The sequence below is a fragment of the Hyperolius riggenbachi genome, chromosome 1 (assembly GCF_040937935.1).
Source record: "Hyperolius riggenbachi isolate aHypRig1 chromosome 1, aHypRig1.pri, whole genome shotgun sequence".
Lineage (NCBI taxonomy): Eukaryota > Metazoa > Chordata > Amphibia > Anura > Hyperoliidae > Hyperolius > Hyperolius riggenbachi.
Window position 1 is genome coordinate 146,261,669 of NC_090646.1, and position 21,011 is coordinate 146,282,679.

A 21,011-nucleotide genomic window follows, 5' to 3' on the forward strand; every position below is an offset into this window, starting at 1 on the left:
AGAGGGGTATATGGAGGCTGTCATGTTTATTTCCTTTTAATCAATACCAGTTGCCTGACAGCCCTGCTGGTCTATTTCTCTGCAGTAGTATCTGATTAAAACCAGAAACAAGCATGCAGCTAGTCTTGTCAGATCAGACTTATAAGTCTGAACCACTGAAACACCTGATCTGCTGCATGCTTGTTCAGGGGCTATGGCTAATAGTATTAGAGGCAGAGGATCAGCAGGGCTGCCAGGCAACTGGTATTGTCTAAAAGGAAATAAACATGACAGCCTCCATATACCTCTCTCTTCAGTTCCTCTTTAATTGTAGACTTTAAAGAGGAGCAGTCAGCCATACTGTCTCAGAACGAACACACACGTACGTATGTAGATAAATAATTGCTCTACTTAAATATGTATTGCACTGTCCATGTTTTGATTTTTGTGATTTTTCTACAGTGAAAAAAAAGAAATCTTTCTTAGCATTTCCGATTTTAACTGTGGCTAGTTTGAAGCCAATCCTGATGGCATTTCCTCCCTTACTGTCCTCTGCCTGATTTGCCTGCCCTCCACTATAGAAAGTGCATTGTCTCAGCATGAGAAATATTGGCCAATCAGAGAGGAATAGAGGTGTGGGAGGGGAAAACAGACTTAACTAATGCAGCCTGATTGTCTGAAGCCTCATTCCCTCCTAAGGGGAAAGTAGAGAAGCAAAAAGACAACCCAGCATGCCCTGCAACTTCCTTTGTGGGTACCAAATTTTGTGTGTGTACGAAATAAGTCAGGTAAACTGAGGAATGATCATTTATCAACAAGAAAAGTAATAGTGATTTTAACTTTTGGATTGCCTGGTTAGCATCCTTATTACTTGTTTACCAGATCAAAATAAGATTTGATTTTTGATTTTATGCCCGACAGTTACACTTTAAAAGTAATGCACTTACATTTCAAAATAAGTTTAGAAGTATAGAATTTCCTGTCACACAGTCTTGTGTAACCAAATTCTGTTGTAGCATTCAGCAGCTCCAAAACACACAAAGACCTATTGCGTATCTCCCTCAGGCTCTGCAGAAATCTTATTGAGAATTGATTGAACTGCTAGTGCTGCGTAACTCGATACATTAGAGCGCTATGTGGCCACTGAGCCTCATGATCTTTCCAATAATCGATTGAAATATAATCGATTGAATAATCCAATAATCGATTGAAAAAAATGTATTTTATAGCCAGGCTTTGTTTTTTTGTGTTTAGTGCATTGATTACAGTTTTTTTTTGCAGCATTGCACTGTTCAATGCAGACAAATGCTATAGAGGCCATCGATCTACCACTGCTTCTGCCCATCCTCAATTGACCTAGATTTTTTGTTTTTGTCCTGTCTGATCAATACCTTTCATGGATTTTTGATTAAAGGACAACTGTAAGGAGAAGCATATAAAGGCTGACATAATTATTTCCCTTTGAACAATACCGGTTGCCTGACAGCCCTGCTGATCTATTTGGTTGCAGTAGTGTCTGAATCACACCAGAAACGAGCATGCAGGCAATCTTGTCAGATCAGCCAATAATGTCAGAAACCTCTGATTTGCTGCATGCTTGTTCAGGGTCTATGGCTAAGAGTATTAACCCTGGTACACACCATGCAATTTTCTGTCAGATAGATGGGTCGAATCAGATTTCTGATCGATTTTCCGATCATTCGTTTCTATCCAAATCAATCAGAAAAACGATTGGAAATCATATCAGACCTGTTGTAAATGATCTATTCAACCGATCTGACAGAAAATTGCATGATGTGTGCCAGGGGGTCAGCAGGACAGCCAGGCAACTGGTATTGCTTAAAAGGAAATAAAGATGCAGCCCCCCATATCCCACTCATTACCAGGGCCGGATTTGTACTTTTTACCGCCCAAGGCCAACTATACCGTCTTTATGGTTGCTATCTTTGTGTGCCCCAATGAGAATTCTACTTACTTTCCATCATTGGTGTCACAGACAATAACTATTTTAGTAATACGGGTATAGATTATTAGTTATGTTTTCCTTAAGAACTTTTATGTCATGTTTTCCATCTCATTAATGATGGACCCATTGTGTCACCATGAGAGTTAGACTGATGTGTACCTGCAGGATAGAGCTTACAGGTCTTGCAGGGACGACACAAGTACAGGACAGAGAGTTCAAAGCATAAAGCTGTCTTTGTAGATAGAGATGGCTGCATAAAACAGCTTTACTGCCCCTCACTGAGCCGCCCCTAAATTTCTGGTGCCCTAGGCCATGGCCTATGTGGCCTTGCCAGAAATCCGGCCCTGCTCATTACAGTTTTGCTTTAAACGTTATCCATATTCATATTGGATATTTTAAAGGGAACCTAAACTAAGGATATGGCTTTTTCCTTTTAAAATAATACCAGTTGCCTGACTCTCCTGGTGATCCTCTGCCTTTAATACTTTTTAGCCACAGCCCCTCAACAAGCATGCAGATCAGGTGCTCTGACTGGTCAGACTGGATTAGCTGCATGCTTGTTTTAGGGGTGTGATTCAGCCACTACTGCAGCCAAAGATCATCAGGACAGCCAGGCAACTGGTATTGTTTAAAAGGAAACATCCATATCCCTTTCAGTTAAGGTTCCCCTTAGGATCATCAGTTCTTATCCGATTCTATCACAGTGGTCAAATCTGCACCTTTGCACATTTGGCTTTTTGGGGTAGATGGTTCTACCACCAAACACACTGTAGAAGGGAGATCCTCGTTACTAAAGAAAAGATGCAGTATACACATAATACACACTAGTAACACTGAAACCTTTTTTTTGTCTGTCTCTTTGTCGTACAGAATTGTACAAAATGACAACATTGGCATGCTGGCTCAAAGTGCGGACTGTCTCCTGAAGTACACAGGCAAAGGAATCGCCATAGCCAGCTTCTACCTGGCCAGATGCCTGCATCTTGGTTTAGGTGTAAATCAGGACACCGCAGCCGCTAAGCAATACTACACTCAGGTAGCTATTCCATTCTTTTCATTGTCACAGTTTAGAGACCTGTACTGTATGTGCTTCACTTACTACACAGCCCACAAGTCATACCTGACCCACCACTTCAATCAAACCCTGATAAATGCATAAGATGAAACCATAGCTCAGACTCCGCTCTAGAACCTCCAGCTATGCTTAGGAGCAGCTGTGTGACCCATGGCTCTGTGTACATTAGAATTTCTCTGTCACATTGTACTGATGTTCAGGCCCACTACAGGCAGGCAGCTGGGTACACATCTGAAATCTAGCATATATACTGGTGATAAAAATGTTAAGGCAAGCCATTTCTGTGACTCGCATAGCTTTGGACTGCTTCAAGGGAAATTCCTTCATAAAATTGCCTAGAATAAATGTTAGACAATGCTTTTTTGCTAACTTATGTTATTAAAAAATATCTACAGCCACCTAAAAGCTGATAGTGATAGAAAGCTCTAATTATTTTCTATGGCACCACAGCAACTGTACTCTGCCTACACTGTTTCGAGTACTGTTGCCATAAGAATGTCCAGAAACTGCCACCCCGCTGCAGGAATGATCAGCTGCACAGAGCAGGAGGCTTTGCGACTCATCAGGCAGCAGATCTGACACTCCTGTTAGTAACACTGTGGTGTGGTAACTATTTTGCACACCAAAGGAAAACAGAAAAAACATAAAATCTCATATTTAAATACTTTGCTGCTTGTCAGGTGCTGAGGGTTTTTTGTTTTTTTTAGGTGAGGGGGGGAAAATTAGTTTAATTTAATGTGGAAAGGGGTTTAATTACTTGTGGAGGAGATTTTCTTGCCATCTGTGTGCCCATGGAAGATATTCTCCATCACCTCTAGATAGCTTTGATGCCATTATAAGAAAGCTGGTGGTTCCAGGGGCAGCAATATAAATGACTCTGGAATGTAATGCTGGGAATGTACGGTTCATTTTAAGCTGATAAGATGGTTCGATAATTTCCGACATGTCTGATCTCGCTTTCGATTCTTTGGCCACTCGTTTTCTGATAGAAGTGAATGGAAAAAGATAGGAAAAATGATAGGAAGATAAGAATCAAGAGCAAAAACGCATGGCAGAAACAAACCGTGTATTCCCAGCATTAAGGACTTGTACACAGATAGGAGGATGTCTCCTGCAGAGATTGGCACTGGATCCCTTAGTCGACAGATCAGGTCCGATTCCTGTACACGCGCATGCGACTGGCCTACAGGCTACCTATGTGTCTGTTACTATGGAGCAGAGATGCCGGCATCCTGGATCTTTAGGCAACTTCTGGGTGCTCTTGTACATACAGAAGATTCTCAGTCGAGGCGGTCCTCAATAAGTTTAATCCAGAGTGTGTATAGTCCTGGCCAAAAGTTTTGAGACTGTCAAAAATATTGGAAATAAGAAAAGTTGGTGCTTAAAGGACTTCCGAGGCCAAATAAAAAAAAAAAAGTTAAATACCTGCATCATATTCGAAGGCGTCTGCGCCCTCCGTGCCGTTCCGCCGGGTCCCCGCCGCTCAATAGCCCCCTGGGTCTGCTCCCGACCCGGGTCGGGCTCTCCTGCCTCGACAAACATGGCTGCATGAGCTGGCCGCGGCTGCGCAGCCCTAGGGCCAACCCCCCGATCCACGCTACTGTATGTAACCCTGCCCTCCCCTAGTGTTGTTTAGACTGTTCAGCTATACATAATTCTCCACCCAGAGCATCCTGGGACACCAGGCATCATTTTCACTGGCTTCAGGAGAAACGAACATTCCTCAGAGCTACACTTACCAGCACTAAAGACGTCTCCATCTGTGATACATTTGGAATGTAAATCAGATTGAGGAAATATTTTACAATTGGCAAACACTGACTAAATCATTTATAAATAAATTTTATTTAAAAAGAAAAATAATTGTATTATTTTCCCCTCAAAGGCTTCTCCCACACAATGTCTGCAGCACAATGGACAATATAATCACGTCACAAAGTGTTGCAGTTATATTCTGCTGTCTTTGCGGTGCAGTGTGAACTCAAAACAGTATTTATTGCTTTCTTTATGTTCCTTATAACACACAGCTGTTCCAGTCTATCTCTGGCAGCACTTTCACACAGCCAGTTTCTGTCACTGGATCTGTGCAGGTGTTGAAAAGGAGTAACACACTAGATCTGGTCTGTGCAACTCATTACTTGAGCAATAGGATAGGCGTTTATGTGCGGTATGTACGATGTATAGTTGCTATGGTTTCACTGAAGTTCAGTTTGAGCTTCCTGTCAGTTTCTGGAAATTCTCCTCTAGTTGCAAACTGATATGAAAAATAATTACAAAAATTTCTTACCAAAAGAGACAGTGCTTGCATCGAATGGGATCACAGACTCTAGCCAGCATTATGCTGTTTCCACTGATTTCAATTCATTCCATTTTCCCACACGCAAATTCGGATCTGATTTCTGGCGTTGTATGTCAGCAAACGATGGAAACGAGGCCTATTAGCAAGTGCTTGTGTATAGAGGCAGCCCAATGAAAGTGAATAAAATAAGCTTTGTGCTGTGTGGTTCAATAAATTGTGCTGCTGTGGACTGACAGCTTTTGCATTTGGCTTCTAAAAGCCTCTTGAGTGGTTTATGTCAGATCACTCCTAAAGTCCCTGGTAGTCAACATGTCAGACACTAGTCACTTCCTGCACTACAGGCTGTCATTGCTGTAAAATACATTCCTCTCAAAGGGATTTGGTCTGTGCACTCACCTGCAGTCTGAACAGCTGAAAATTAGTGTTTCTGATCTTATAATTGAAATTTCAAGCCACTATAGTTGTGATAACTTTGTACCAAATGTGCTCTTGTGTTTCCAGGCATTGCTGCTGGATGTGGACATCAGTGCAGATCTGCAAAGTGATGTAATTTCTGGGAAGATCTAGTGCTGTTCCTCGCGTCACCCTACAGTGCAGTTTGACTGGCTTTTCATCATTATGTTTTATTCTAGAAGATAAGACTTCCCATTGAGCATTGAATGCACAGAAATCTTACAGTAAAGGGCAAGCACAGCATATATTCCTGTTCTTTAAATATCCACACACATCAGAGAGATCACACGGAGTTCCCTCCAAAGGACTTGGCTCAATTCACTAAGGCCTGTTTGGTAAAAATGTCGTGTTTTAGGTAAATTTACCTCATGTGGTAAAAAAAAAAATTCTTTGAGTATTCTTTAAGATTTTCACACATGCAGTGATAGTTCAGTAATTTCAAACAAGATTTTTACCTCATGGTAACACAATGGGCTCAGTTCACAAAACTTCTCATAAATGACTCATTTCTCACCGAATTAATAAAAATAGCCTTTCAGCACATTTACAAGCAAAATAACTCAAAGTAAGCTGTTCCTGAGTAACTTAATTTCAATATTACTTTTCTTACCTTAATTATATCATATTGGTGATCTTTAGGAGCATAAACATATAACACAGATAAAGTGAAAACAGAGGAAAAAAGGTGAAAAAGCTTTGTTAATCATGCCCAATGTGACTACAGACCACTGACCATATGGCCCCGTTCACAGTGGTCCGTTGCGGTGTAATGGCCACTCTGTAGCGCACCACCTACGTGACTTTCACAGTGTGGTGGGTAAATAGCGGTATACCGGGTTGTGGTGTGGTAACGCAAAAAGGAAGCACGCTTTTTCATTGACTTTATGCTTTACTGTGCCCAATCCAATGCGAGCATAACGTGCAGCGCCGCTGTCCTTGCTGCTACAGGGAATGCAAAGCCACACGCACTGTGAACGTGGCCTATCAATAAGCAATGTGCGACCACAGACCTGTCACTGAATGAATACTGTGTGACCACACATCACTACTGAATATCCTGTGACCACAGACCATGTTAACTACAGATGCTCAATGAGACGCAAATTATTTTGGCTTGTATGCAGCTTAAAAATTGGACCAATCAAAGTTGAGAGGAAGTATATCTGGCCCAATGCCAAGCTGCATACAATTTGCATATTCAGTATAATTATTTGCATCTCATTAACCATCTCTTATGTAAACTAATAAAGAGACAAGAAGCAGAAATTCATTTTTGTATTTATTGCTTACAAATATTTTAAATAATGGGCAGTCTTTGGTAAAAATAAAAGCAATAAAATATTCACAATAACATTACGTAAAGTATTGCACAAAACATTCTTCAATACACCGGAAATAATACAGGAATGTTCAGGATCCTCAATGAGGAAATGATCTGTACAACATTCAGTTATTTATCACTATCTTACGAAACGCCTGCTCTTTGTATGTGGAGTACGTCCAGCGCATTTACCGGTCTGTCGCTGAACCGGGCGAGATCCCCTCCCGTCCTCACACGATCTAGAGAACGCCAACCAAATGACATAAAACAGGTGACTGTGCGTGACCTCCGCATTTCTACACTACAGCAACGGCTTCCCCGACCTGTAAATTGTTCATAAAATAAAGAGGGGGAAAAGACACAGGAGCGTTAAGTAGTCCTCAGTCAGCCCTCTATGGAAAAGAGGAAAATAATCAGCATGTCTATTGTTACACAGACATTAGAAGTAGTGGTTCACTTTGTGCTGTCACAGGACGGCCCAGCTCTCAGCTGCTCTAAGTGACTCCGCAGTTCTGGACAGAGTTCTAGCAGAAAGACTTCCATCAGCACCTGGATAAAACACAAACACATTCCGTCAGCATGCCTAGTGTGGCCACACGAGAGTTCAAACTACAAAAAGGAGAGTTCAAATTAAGGAAAAGGGGCGTTTCCCTCTTTGCCCCTTAGCCAATAACTTTTTAGCCGTTATCCTAATAAGGGCCGCAGAATGAAAGCAGGCCCATCACACTGTACCTGCAACAGTAGCGTTCCCAAAATCTTCCAATACCGTTCTAAATAAAAAGTACTTTAAACTTTTTTTTTTTTTAAATCAGTTTTTGGAAAACTGGGCAGGAAGTGCCTTTCCCTGCATCCCTAGGTTACTGCATCCTGACATTTGGTTTGATAATATTCTTTCTTCAGAGTGTAGCTGTGGAGCACTTTGTTTCTTCAGCCAAGGTAACATTTCAAGGAAACTGCTAAGACATATTTTACAGGCTGCTGAGGGGGAGCAGTGTTTGAAAACAATAAGTAGTCTTGTGCTTCTCAGAAGATGGGGAGAGGTTCGACATCCCTAGTAAAAAGTCTAAATTCGATTAGGCTCACTGGTTTTAATACCCGGTAGACCAGTCCTGTCATCAAAGAAGAACTTTTGCATTCTTAGAAAAAACATTTTTTTTTATCACCAAGTGGCTTAAAAATCTTTGAAGAAAAGCCACCATAAAAGCAGAACCGTAGATCAGGGCACTGAGGATATTGCAAACTAGCTATAGTCTAGTCTATACAGGACACTGCCAGGAAATGAATGGTGTTTGTATTACAGTATAATCCGGAGGAGGTGGCGACCTCCTCTGAGGGACAGATAGTGTAAAAACTATCGACTATAAAAGCTCCGTAGAAGAGGTCAGCTAGAAATACGCAATAATAAAGACTTAAGCATATCAATACAGAGGTGATCAATTTATAGAGCTTACACACCACAAGCTTTTATGTGGGTATACAGGCTTTGTGAAGGATTTCCCAGAATGTTTCATTACTCTGCTGCAGGTTATTATGGTTACTTTTGATATGCTTTCCCTCAGTACATGCACATACAGGGTTGGTGGGGTGTGGCACCTCGGTATAAAGTTGTATGTACTGTCACCATTACACATTTATATAGGGACATTTTCTACAGGGCTTTACACAAAATATCAAACAATTCTCATCACTTACACCCCCCAATCTGATGTCCCTACCCTACGATCTCCAATTTAGAAGAGACAGTAAATCTACCAATATGCGTTAGGGATTCAAGAGGACACTGGACCACTTGGAGGAAACCCACAGAAACACATACCAACACCAAGCATATAATGTCCGGGATGGCATTCAGTCCTGCAGTGGCTGCAAAGCCATGCTGTCCTATGTGACAATACCGGTAGTAGCATTAGAGCATTGTACCATGTTATCCTGATTTATAACTTGCTGGTTTACTGATGGCTGATACCATTTATTAGCTAACTGGAAATAAAGTGGAAATAGAGTGTAAGCTCTCAGCTAATAAGTCTTCTTAAGACATGGTAGAATCAAAGGAAAAGGTAGCTTGTATTTTGTATACCTGTTATGTACCTGGGACTGCTATCCTGTCAGTGGAGCAGATGTGTCTGCAGGTCTCATACCTTTTCTATCAGCAGGGGAATGTTCCATTCTGTTCTGGCTTATTCAAAGAACTCCTGACAATGTTGGATTGGGTGGTTGTCCATTTGCCAGGAGGCGCAGGAATAAGCCAGAAAAGAATGGTACATTCCCTTGCCAGCATACAGCAGTCTGAAGAAAGCTTATTGGCCAAAATCTTACTCTTTCTTTTAAAGTTAACCTGAGATGAGCAGGGGAAAAAAACCAAAACGTTTTATACATACCTGGGGCTTTCTCCAGCCCCCTTCAGGCGGATCGGTCCCTCACCGTCCTCAGCCACCACCTGTATCCTCCACTATGGGTCCTGGTAATTTCCCAGGTTGAGTGTTACTGCGCATGCGCGGCCCCATCCAGGAGAGTTCTGCTCTTCCGCAGTACTACTCTGCAGGTGCAGAACGCTCCCGGGTACAGAAGCGCGACGGGGGAGCATGTGCAGCCGAACTGCGCCCACTTGGAAAATTACCGAAACCCATAGTGAAAGATCCAAGCATTGGAGGACAACGGTGAGGGACCGATCCGCCTGAAGGGGACTGGAGAAAGCTCCAGGTATGTATAAAAAAAAAAATTTGTCTCGTCTCAGGTACTCTAAGTTAGCCAATAAATGGTATCACCCGGATTTAAAACTTTTTATGTTACCATCTAAATAACATTATTTGGATTTAAAATAATGCAAATTTTTGAGAAGCAAGATGTAAACTGCATAAAACTGATGAATAATGTGAAAAACAAGAAGGCCTTCCTTGCTGACTGATCTCTAGTGTATTGGGGCTTCTGCGTCACGTTCTCAGAGCTGCCCAGAGGAACACATTAGGAGTCATCAGTAGCCACATTAGGCAGATGAACTGACAAGCTAATCTAATAGACTGCAGTGGCCTCTGCATAGCCGGGATGAGTGCAGCAATTCCATTACCTGAGTAATTGCTTACTAATGGTGAGGAGACTGAAGAGGCAGATTATGTCAGATATGTTTGAATGAAGTACAACCCATCAATGAATGAATCCGCAGTAAACGGGGAAAAAATAGAAATGGCTGAGATGATTGTTTACTTACATACAGTAGATGCTTATTAGCTTTGTTTTCTTGAAGTGCATTAAATATCTTGATGATGCCGTGCCGCGCATTCTGCTGTCCCACCAAGTTCTGAAGTGCATCTGTAATGGGCGAGAGAGAATTCCATGAACGCACAAAGTGCTTGGCCTGACTTACAAGAGCCCTTGTTATGAAGAACCAATCATACTTTCATTTTCCAGTAGATGTGGAAAACGGGTCACTCTTAAAAGCATTTTATTTACAAGAAACCTGTTTGCAAGCTTCAAAGTGCATTTCCTTGCGTACAGAATGTACGGGTCTCATTCTGAAAGTAAATGGTTCCTGTGTCTCTGTCTTTCTGAATTACACAGCGGACCCTGACACAGGCAGAGAACCCGACATTGCGATGTTCTTTTTATTAATCTAGCCAGGAGTAATTCCACTGAACAGTGACTAGGACAACAATACCTAAAAGACGCTTAGGACTATTCAGCGCAGTAAAATGCTATGACACAGCAAATGCCTGGTTATTCCACTATTAACTAACAGGAGCAAGGGGAAGGTATACCGCTAAACTCATAAGGTACATAAGGCTAGGTTCACAGTGGTCAGTTGCATTATAAGACACACATTATAATTAGGGTGAACGGCAATGGAGACTGGCCATAGACATTAATACAAAGCCTGCAAGCAGCGAGATAGAATAATATGACCCATTGCAATGCAGTACTGTGAACAGGCCCAAAGAATTGTATGGGCAGTGAATAGACTTGGAGAATTGTACAGTGTGATCTAGGTCTCAAAATAGCTAATTGACACCAAAAACACGAGACAAAAATCTGCACGATGCAAAGGAGCAGTTTATTAGGACATATCCAAAAGCAACACTATTAAAAACAGGAGCTGTTCCCCCTATAGTTATGTCTTGGTTGCTAGACATGACATCTACTACTCGAGTCCTGGTACAGATCCTCCCGCCTCATTTACCAGACAGAAAACGAAACAAGGACAGGCATTTTTAAAAGGGTGGAAGCAGGGCCGGTTCTCTCATGAAGCAAGGTGAAACATTTGCATCAGGCGCAGAATTTTTGTATTCTGTTTACACTAACAGCATGCAGTCAGAGTAAGAGGGGAAGAGACAGAGAGTGAGGTGAATAGGTCATCATTGGGGAAAAGCAGCTTGTTGTGCTGTGTGAGGAGACTGACAGTGAGTGAGGAGGGGGTAGGAAGGAGAGCATCAGTGTTTCATTTGACTTGCACAGCAGAAGGGAGGAGGTGGCACTGCTGTCCTTAATGAGGAGGAACGGAGCAGCTAATTGTGACCAGTATGTTTTACACAGACTCACAGCCAGCCAGTGTGCTATTGTGTTGAGCTGCAGCATGTCATGTGAGAACATTAAATGACGCAAAGTAAACTGTCGGATACTGTGCGATCATTCCAAATCGGCATTTGCCTCAGGCAACAAAAAGTCTAGACCTGCCCAAGGGTGGAATGCCTTGTTTTGGCAGTGGCAGGCCACCCAAATGCTGGAGATTATACAGTAAGTATATAAATGTATATAAGAGTTGGGTTTTCTTTCCAGGTATGTGTTTATTAACCTCCCTGGCGGTTAATTTATTTTTAAAAATGGGCAAAAATGCTTTTTTTTAATTATTTTTTTGTTTCATGTAAAGCTACCAGAGTGGTAGCTACATTAAACACCACTAGAGGGCGCATGTGGCCCTCTAGTGCGATCGTCGCCGGCATCAATAGCAAACAGGGGAGCGTGTATATAACGCGTTCCCGTTTGGCTTCTCCTGTTGCCATGGCGACGATTGGCATGACGTCATGGACGTCAGCCGACGTCCTGCGCACTCGATCCAGCCCATAGCGCTGCCCGGAACTCATTGGTCCGGGCAGCGCAGGGCTCTGGCGGGGGGGGGCCCTCTTCCGCCGCTGCGTGCGGGCGATCGCCGCAGAGCGGCGGCGATCGAGCTGTGCGCGCGGCTAGCAAAGTGCTGGCTGCGCGCACAGCACTCGCCCCCACCAGAAGCAGAGAAATCCTCCTGCGCGGCATAGCCCGAGCTCAGCTCGGGCTTACCGCCAGGGAGGTTAATCATAAAATCAACCCCCACTTTCCTCTAAAGAGAGGACCCCAGTCAGCAATTTACTAGAGTTTTGGAGTCATTTTGTGGTTCTGTATCTATCAGTAGTGATTAGTAATCTCATATTCCAGCCTGCGACCAAATAGCTGAAGATCTCACAAAGCATAAGCTATACCTGGCCAAATAAAATGTGGCAAGCCACTTGGTTTTGTCAAAGATGAAAAATGGGGATCTCGCCAACAAAATTAATTTGTAATCCATATCTGCATTAGACCTAAAAGATTCACACTAAGGGAGTGAGGTCATTCCATAAATTGCACACAAAGCCACTGATGGTTTCAGAAAACTTCTAATACTCCAATCTGAGGGCTCTCTCGCCTCCAAGTTAGGAGGGATCTTATGAATTATGGGTGAAATTTGAGGTGCCCAGTCCTGGCATGACCACAGAACTGTGTGTTTACCCATGCATTTTTGACAGTCTTTTGTCCACGATTTAAACTGCATTTTTTTTGCCTTACTTTAGAACAATTATGGAACTATTATAGAGGTATGGTTTTCACAGCTGAATGCCATAAGCTGCCCCTTGTGCGTAAGGCAAATCAACACTAAGAGCCCTCCCGCACTGCATGCACTCCAATCCAATCTTCAGAACATGTGTGTTTAGCATCAAATCTCAGATTGCAACTAAACTGGAAGGAGGAAGTATCAGAGTCATGTGAAGCACAATGTGACATGCCGGGCGGGGAACTCCTCCTGACCCTGTCCGCTTGTTCAGGTGCTGAACAACAGTGGTCGGGAGTATTTGGGTGTTTGAATTCACTATACCAAGACCAATATGTCAAACAGGACAATCTACATAGCTTTAGAATACAAATCAACAACTCTCTCACCCCCTGAACACTACCCTTCCTAGCGACCATGATACCGCTACTAAGCACTTCCTATCAGTTAGTATTCTGCACACTTCAGAAGCCTGCCAATCTGTGGTAAAGAGTGAGTAGCCCGGGCCGCTCCCCTCTCACAAAGCACTGCAGGAGGTTAAGTAAAACTGTATAACAAGAGATGCAGCATTCTGCTACATAAAGAGAGTTAGTCCAGCAGTGGTCATGTGACAGTGAAGATCAGGACCTGCAAATAATGGTTTGTGGTTTATAACAGGTATGGTCCCTTGTTGTTCAGATATGTGTGTGGGGGGATACTGTGACTTAACACCATTCAAAAAAAGACATTAAAGGAATACTATCGATGTATGCATTTATTTTTAAATGCTGTATGTTGTAGCACACATTAGGACAAGTACTAGGAGCAATTTGATTCCTCACACAGCTGTTCCTCTCAGCTGTAAAATCCTCCGTCAGTTTTGGCCGTCAGTGTTTGATACAAATGTATCTATATGCTGAGGGCTCCCAGAGGGCTAAGCCCATGTCTGCACAGGGGAGTTGCTATCAACTCCTCAGTTTATAGTTTAATTATCACCTTGCTGAAAGAATCTTATTGATATGGTGGTAAGGGGTTAAAGATTCTAGCAATGTGTGTTTATTATCTTTGCTTCTCTTGACTGATAAAGATACTAATAATGCTAATTGTAAACAGTGGTCTGCCCCTCTCAGCAGCTTGTAAAGTGGATGCAGCCTGGAGTGAATCACCACAAGCAGGCAGCCAGACTGAGTGTAAACACAGACTATTGTTTATAGCTAGTTATATTCCAGCAATATTCCAGCTCATTTAGTTACCTGTTACCACCTCAGATCAGCCTATTTCTCCTCATGTCTCCTGCATGCTGTGAGTGACACAGTGAAATATATTTGTGAGCTGTGTGACAGAGTAACCAAGCAGCTCAGGGTGACCCAAACTACTATGAGCTGTGTGAGAAATGCATTTTTAAGCAGGGATAGCAAGAGAGAGACCTGGGTGAATAAATAAAGTGCCCCTAGCACTAGTGGTAATGTGTACACTAATATACAGTATTAAAAAAAAAAGTCGTTTCAATCGATAGTACTCCTTTAAACTGTCCTTCTACATAGAAAAATCTGTAATGTGGACAGTGGAGACAAGATAAACATCTCCATATCCACGGTGAAAGACATTCTATATATAGAACAACAAGTATAATGACTTGAGGCAGAAAACACAGACTGCTGTACACAATAAGCTGTGACATCAATGTTTCCATGGCTACACGTTGTAGTAGTTCCAGTGTGTTTACAACCACAAGGCTAATACATTCATTGCAGCCATGTACACAAGCTGGCAGTAGCTGTAATGGCAGTGACCTGGGCCCAGCCACTGGACATGCACCATACAACACAAGGACTGCCGCTCACCAGGGATATTTTCAAGTAGTTTTTGCTGTGCTTTCTGTTTGGTCTCTTGACACTGTAGTTCTGTTCTTGAGGTTTTTGGAGGTGCTAGTCTTCCATTAGGCCAGAACGCATCTCTGAACACGTTGATATAGTAAACCATCATCTGCTCACTGAAAATCCAATTCACTGTGTCACGGATCTGTCTGTGGAAATAGTAAAAGAGTAAACAATAGTGTATAACTGATGATTCTAATATTATCCCTGATAATTCTAATATTATCCAGAGGATCTAGGTGATCTCATATGGTCACTAAAGCTATGTACATACGCTGTACAAAATTCAAACATCCGACAATCTACAGATTTCACCTATTGGACTACAATTGTTGAGAAAAGTTTAGCCAAACGACAAGTGACCAATAATAGTTATTTTGCCCGATCCAACCGGCGGATCAACTCAGATGACTGTTGGGCAGATATCAGGTGTGTACAATGTTGTTCAAATGACATCGTTCAACAGCATGCACACAGGTCATGAAATGTTACCTTCTGTTTGTGTGTGCAGTACTCAAACAACAGTCGTTTGGAATATCGGTTCATGGACAACGTCCCTTGAAAGACTTGTCGTTTCTTTTTGCTAGGGCAATGTCATTTGCGCGTTTCTTGTTTCTTTGCGCAACTTTAATCTAGCATGTGGATCTTAAATTTGTATAGCAAAAGTCTTCAAGGAGTATTAGAGGACAATACAGCTGTTTCAAATGGATTATGTTTCTGCACTTCCTCAGTTAGGGCCTGTACACACTGCTGCACTTGCGGTGCATTTTTAAAATCGCATGCGATTTTTAAATTGCAAAGCCTTCATGAAAATAGAAAACTCGCATTGCACCAGTGAGTACAGGTCTTCACGATTTTCAAAAGGGCCTTGTGATTAAAAAACGCATGCGAGTTTAAAAGCGCAGCAGTGTGTACGGGCCCTAAAGTGCATGGATCCCGTCTTGGTTGGTTGTGAAATCCCTTCACAAATACAACAGCTGATAGACTAATCATGTAATGAAATACAATAACTCATTTGATCAGTCCAAACTTGCTTTAGTTTTTTTATCCTTGTTTGTTAAATGTATTGGTAATATGATAGATAACAAAAACATCAAATAGGTTTCAAATAAAATAATCATCATGTATTTTATATACGATATAATTCATAAATCAGCTGTCTTTTTTGTACAGTAACAATTTCTGATAACGATGACGTAAACCATGGGTGATGTATGACATATTCTGTCCTGAAGTGGGAATGTGTTCTAGGGAAATTGGCTACATCATGCCATCAGGATTAAGGTGGTCATACACTTGTCGATTTTCCCCGTCAATATCCGGCGGATCTGACCACAGTGATCAAATCTGCTAACAATCGATGCTGCCAACAATGCTCAATCAATCTTCAGCCGAAAGCAATTGCATTGGTCAATTATGCCGGATGGAAGATATCGCTTGATCACCAGTGGGTCAGGAGCATGGCGATAGTGCTGTTTGATTTGAGGATGACCGAAGGAGAGTGTTGGCAGCAGAGCTGACTCTCACCTGTCTGAGTGACTCCTCTACCTGCCCCAGTGCTCCTCCCTGTGTCTTCTCCAGTGCTGTGGAGTCAGAGTTGGAGTCGGAGTCGAAGAAATTTTGGATACCTGGAGTCGGAGGTTTCATAAACTGAGAAGTCTGAGTTAGATAATTTTTTGTACAGACTCCACAGCCCTGGTCTTCTCTCCGGGGTGCCTGTGTCTTGTGACAAACACTGGAGGTCCAGCAGCATACATGCCGGACCTCTGGCATTTGTCACATGACACAGGCACCCCAGGAGAGAAGACACGGGAAGGTGCATCGGTGGACAGGTGAAAGTTAGCTCTGTTGTCAACACCCAGGGAAGCAGATGGGGAGATCTGGGGCCTGGCGGGTGGCAGCACTAGAGATTTTCAATATATTTTATGATGAAATCTGTATACAGTGTGTGGCAGTAATAGACCCCTCTGATCAGAGAAGGATCTATCTTATGGTCGATCTGGTGGCCATCTATTAGTGTATGACCACCATTATAGCCAGGTTTCCCGTTTCTGCTGTACTTTAATGAACATATGCCAGTATTGCTTCACATATTAACTATGCTTTTTATACTTTTGTTGCTGTCCTGATTGCAGGCCGTTGAACTTCTTTTGTATCTGTGCTCACCACTATTGTCATTTTTGTACTCTGTACTGCGCTACGGAAGATGTTGACGCTATATAAATAAATATTAGTAATACAATAAGCAAATCTAAGTACAGGGACTTTTATACTGAATATTTAATACATTTTCAGCAAACATGCACTATTGACAGCAAGTTTAGAGTAAACATAAAAAAACTGATAATGTTATAGCAACTTACTTGTTAATGGTTCTTCCAAATGTGATTTGTACCAGTGCAATTAGTGTCTTCCTCACCCATTTAAACACTGCAATAAAACAGACATGCTCATTAGGAAAACATAACGTTCCATGCTTAGGATCTCTGTATGACATATATGATATAATGGACTACGCATATTCTGTAACCTTCCCATGTTATAATGTGATTAGAGGCACAGCATATAAAACTGGTTTCATGGTGATCCTTCTGTAATGTAATACAACCAAGTGATTCATTTTCTATCTTGTACTTACAGCTTTAAGTCAGCCATACATTGCAAGCAGGGCTGTGGAGTCAGTACAAAAATCATCCGACTCAGTGAGACCTCCGATTCCAGGAACCTGAACATTGCTCCGACTCCACAGCCCTGATTAGAAGTAGCACTGTTGCTATGCTGTTCAGGTACTGACATCCATGGTCCCCAGGCCAAACACTGCTGAATACATTATGCATAAATATTTCTGCTTCCTGGTGACCTCTGAGCAGGAGTATTCATTCCTCTGTCTTCCTGCGGTTTATAAGTGCACCAATATGCACCAGCACTGCTGTGCCTGTAGTTTTCTTGCCTAACAGCATCCACCTGCCTATAAGAGGCCCCTGTGCTGCTAACATCTCTGTACATGTTTTGCTTGCAGAGCTGTGATCTGTAGTCAGGTTGGATCTTTGCTCTCTGTGGCCAGGAAATTTGGGCGGACTGTATTTGTAGCGGAATTATTCATTTCTGGTTGCCCAGGCACCTGAATTTTACCACATAGTCGCTATTTCAATGAGCACCTATGGTGGTGCACGGGAAAAAAATCCAGGCTGTCTTCAGGGGGTAGAGGGGAGGGATGTAGGTTAGGCGGAGGGGCAGTTAAAGTTAGCCGTGAGAGGGGTGGTTAGGATTAGGCACCTAGGAGGAGCGGTTCAGGATAGGCATCCGTAGAGGGAGGGTTAGGCGTGAAAATAGGGTTGTATTTAGTTGTAGTAAAATATTATCTATTAGCACTACAAGATTAGAATATTGGTAAATTGGGCACCCCTAATTTAAGAAAGTATTTAATATATTGCTATTTAAAAAGTTCAGAATTTTGTTTTTTCCTCTATCGAATGTTGTATTTATACAAAATCCACTACTTAAAACAGAACTAAAACAATTTTCCATAGATTTTCCCTGTTATATCTGTGTGCCTAACTTATAATAAATAGCAGCCTTTTTTCAGCTGCATGATGACAAATATAAAATATATTACATTTATTGGAGGAACCCCTCCCTTTCATATTGCCGGGACAGAATCCGGCAGACTGATGGACGAGATAAAAAACAAAAGCAAAACACAGGCTGCTACTGATGATGTCACAGGGGAGGTGATCTCAGCTTGTGTGAGATTTCACATAGACGACGCCCCTGTGATGACAAACACACCCATGATCTAAAACCTCCTACTAGGCTCAGAAGTAATGGCTGCCACCTGTATAACCCTAGTTATGAAAAGATAAGGGTGAAAAGCATGCACTGAAATGATCATAGGCTTGAAAGAGTGTTTATTTATCTTTGTCAGAGATGTGCAACTAAATATTTTGAATTAAAAAAATGTTTGGTTTAGGTCTGCTTTAAAGGGAGTATCCATGCAAAATAAAAAAAATGAGTTTCACTTACCTGGGGCTTCTACCAGCCCCATGCAGCCATCCTGTGCCCTCGTAGTCACTCACTGCTGCTCCAGTCCTCCACTGGCAGCTTGCCGACCTCGGAGGTCGGCGGGACGCATTGCGTACATTTTTACACATTCCCGCTAGTGCAGGAACAGGTAACACATACATTTTTACGCATTACTGGTTCAATTCGTAAAAATGTACGCATTGAACCAGTAATGCGTAAAAATGTATGTGTTACTGTTCCTGCACTAGCGGGAATGCGTAAAAATGTATGCAATGCGGCCCGCCGACCTCCGAGGTCGGCAAGCTGCCAGCCGGGGACTGGAGCAGCAGTGAGTGACTACGAGGGTACAGCATGGCTGCATGGGGCTGGTAGAAGACCCAGGTAAGTGAAACTCATTTTTTTATTTTGCTTGGACATTCCCTTTAGGCTACTGAAACAAATTAAAGTCATTTATATGTCTTTATGTGGCATCCAGGTACAAGTTCGAGTGTGGGATTCAGTTTGTCTGTAGCCACTGGGTGGCAGTGTTGTAGTTTTCTTTCTGAACAACATTTGCTCAGTAAGGGCCAGTGCACACCAAAGAGCACTAGCATAATCGCAAACGCCAGAGCCGGATTAAGACCAAATGGGGCCCTAAGCAAAGTAGTAGATTTGGGCCCCCCTCCCTCAACCCATTGCTGAAAGACGGCGAGGGACCAGGAAAACTACAGGGGGCTGAAGAACCTCCAGGTAAGTTAACCTGGCAGTTATTATTCCACTTTACTGTAGGTTTATGGGCAGCAACAGTGCAGAACCTCAGTGAGAAGCCACCTGAATGCAGCCTTCAGTACACAGCATAGTGGAAGTAGAAGTTCCCTTGTGTAGCATAATTTTTACATAGATATACAGTATATTACAGTATACTATATATAATATGACAGTCATAAATATGATGAAAATTATAAAATGTGGTGATTGACCTGTCCTGAAGAGAGGCTTCGATAGACTAGAGACCTATTTCAGGGCAGGTTTATGACCACATTTTATTAATTTCATCATAATTATGACTGATTGACTGAAATATGTATAGTATACTAGTCACAAACCTAGAGAAAAGTGCCCACCGCTTTGTGATGCACGCCCAATGACAGCCATGGTCCTGCACATGCACTAGTCGATGGTCACAGCTCCACATGCCGTACACCAGAGGCCACCTGCAGGATATTAGAACAACGCACCTGACCTCCCCCTTCTGCTAATGTTTTCACCAGCCCCGGGCACCAAGCCAGCCTACTCCTGAGAGTCATGATAGCCGCGTGCCTGACAAGCAGGGGGCAGGACATAGAAGGGACGCAGGGGAGATGATGTCAGCAGCCAGCAACAAGTACTGAGCTGACTGCAGCTTTCGGAGCGGTATTCTGGCCGGTATCGGGAGAGTGGTGCTGGCACGTCATCATGGCAATGCCAGCCACTGCCACGTAAATGGACACAGTGGCAGCACACTGCAGGATAAAATTCACCCCGGCCCGCCAATCATGACGTGCCTGTGCAGGGCCAGATCACTGTTGGGAGGTTCCAAATGGGAGGTTCATTATGGTGTGTGCTGCTTGGCATAGCATCATTACTTTCCTATGGGTCCATCGATCATGCGTCATTTACTCCACCTGACCAGCAGGTTCTGCCAGCGTCACACGCGGGTCACAATACATGCTGGCAGATGTAAACCCTGGATGCGAGTATAGCTCTGTACTTGCATCCATGGACTACATATCTCAGCATGCATTGCGGCACACATGTACATGACCCCGCCACGAATTAGAAAACCAGTAGAAGCTGCCAGTTGGATGGAGAAGATGGCGCATGTATTATGGGCCTGCGTAAAAAGAGTTAGGTAAGATCTACATTAGGACTAGTGTTCCCTGAAAATATAGAATGTAGACTTGGTAAATAGTTGTTAAATTCCATTAGCAGCAAGAAACCAATAAAAAAAAAAAGTGCTTTGCGGGGACGCGGAAGAGGCGATCCGGCGGCTAATCGAGCCGCCGGATCGCAGCCTCATCTACCCGTGTAGATGAGGCTTAACAGTGAGATCAGAGAGGGGGGGAGGTGAATAGGCAGAGGAGTAAACAGAAGATCGAAGAAAGTCAGGAGGGAGAGGAATGTGAGAGCCATCAGCTTACCATGCTGAATGCAGACATGACACAGTGACAGCCTCCCTCCTCGGCTGGCTCTGCATTCACTTTGGCATTTGCAGAGTCCTTCCTCAGCGCAAGCTGCTCTGCACTCCCTC

General features: G+C 42.8%; 2 protein-coding genes across 10 annotated transcripts in view; one reads left to right on the top strand and one right to left on the bottom strand.

The window, feature by feature from the left end:
• Positions 1-6,015, top strand: part of LRP2BP (LRP2 binding protein) — a 32,903-nt gene extending 26,888 nt beyond the window's left edge. For all 6 annotated transcript variants that reach the window (XM_068278706.1, XM_068278705.1, XM_068278703.1 and 3 more), the window contains 2 exons: positions 2,816-2,981; positions 5,821-6,015. In XM_068278706.1, the coding sequence (XP_068134807.1) occupies positions 2,816-2,981; positions 5,821-5,886 (232 nt within the window). In that variant the 3' untranslated portion in view covers positions 5,887-6,015. The remainder of the gene's footprint in view (positions 1-2,815; positions 2,982-5,820) is intronic.
• Positions 6,016-7,038: 1,023 nt separating this feature from the next.
• SNX25 (sorting nexin 25) overlaps positions 7,039-21,011 on the bottom strand; it is a 217,410-nt gene continuing 203,437 nt past the window's right edge. For 3 of the 4 annotated variants that reach the window (XM_068278701.1, XM_068278697.1, XM_068278699.1), the window contains 4 exons: positions 17,083-17,149; positions 14,687-14,868; positions 10,299-10,399; positions 7,039-7,642 (listed from right to left, as the gene is read on the bottom strand). In XM_068278701.1, the coding sequence (XP_068134802.1) occupies positions 7,547-7,642; positions 10,299-10,399; positions 14,687-14,868; positions 17,083-17,149 (446 nt within the window). In that variant the 3' untranslated portion in view covers positions 7,039-7,546. The remainder of the gene's footprint in view (positions 7,643-10,298; positions 10,400-14,686; positions 14,869-17,082; positions 17,150-21,011) is intronic. The other variant, XM_068278698.1, reaches the window with a different exon arrangement.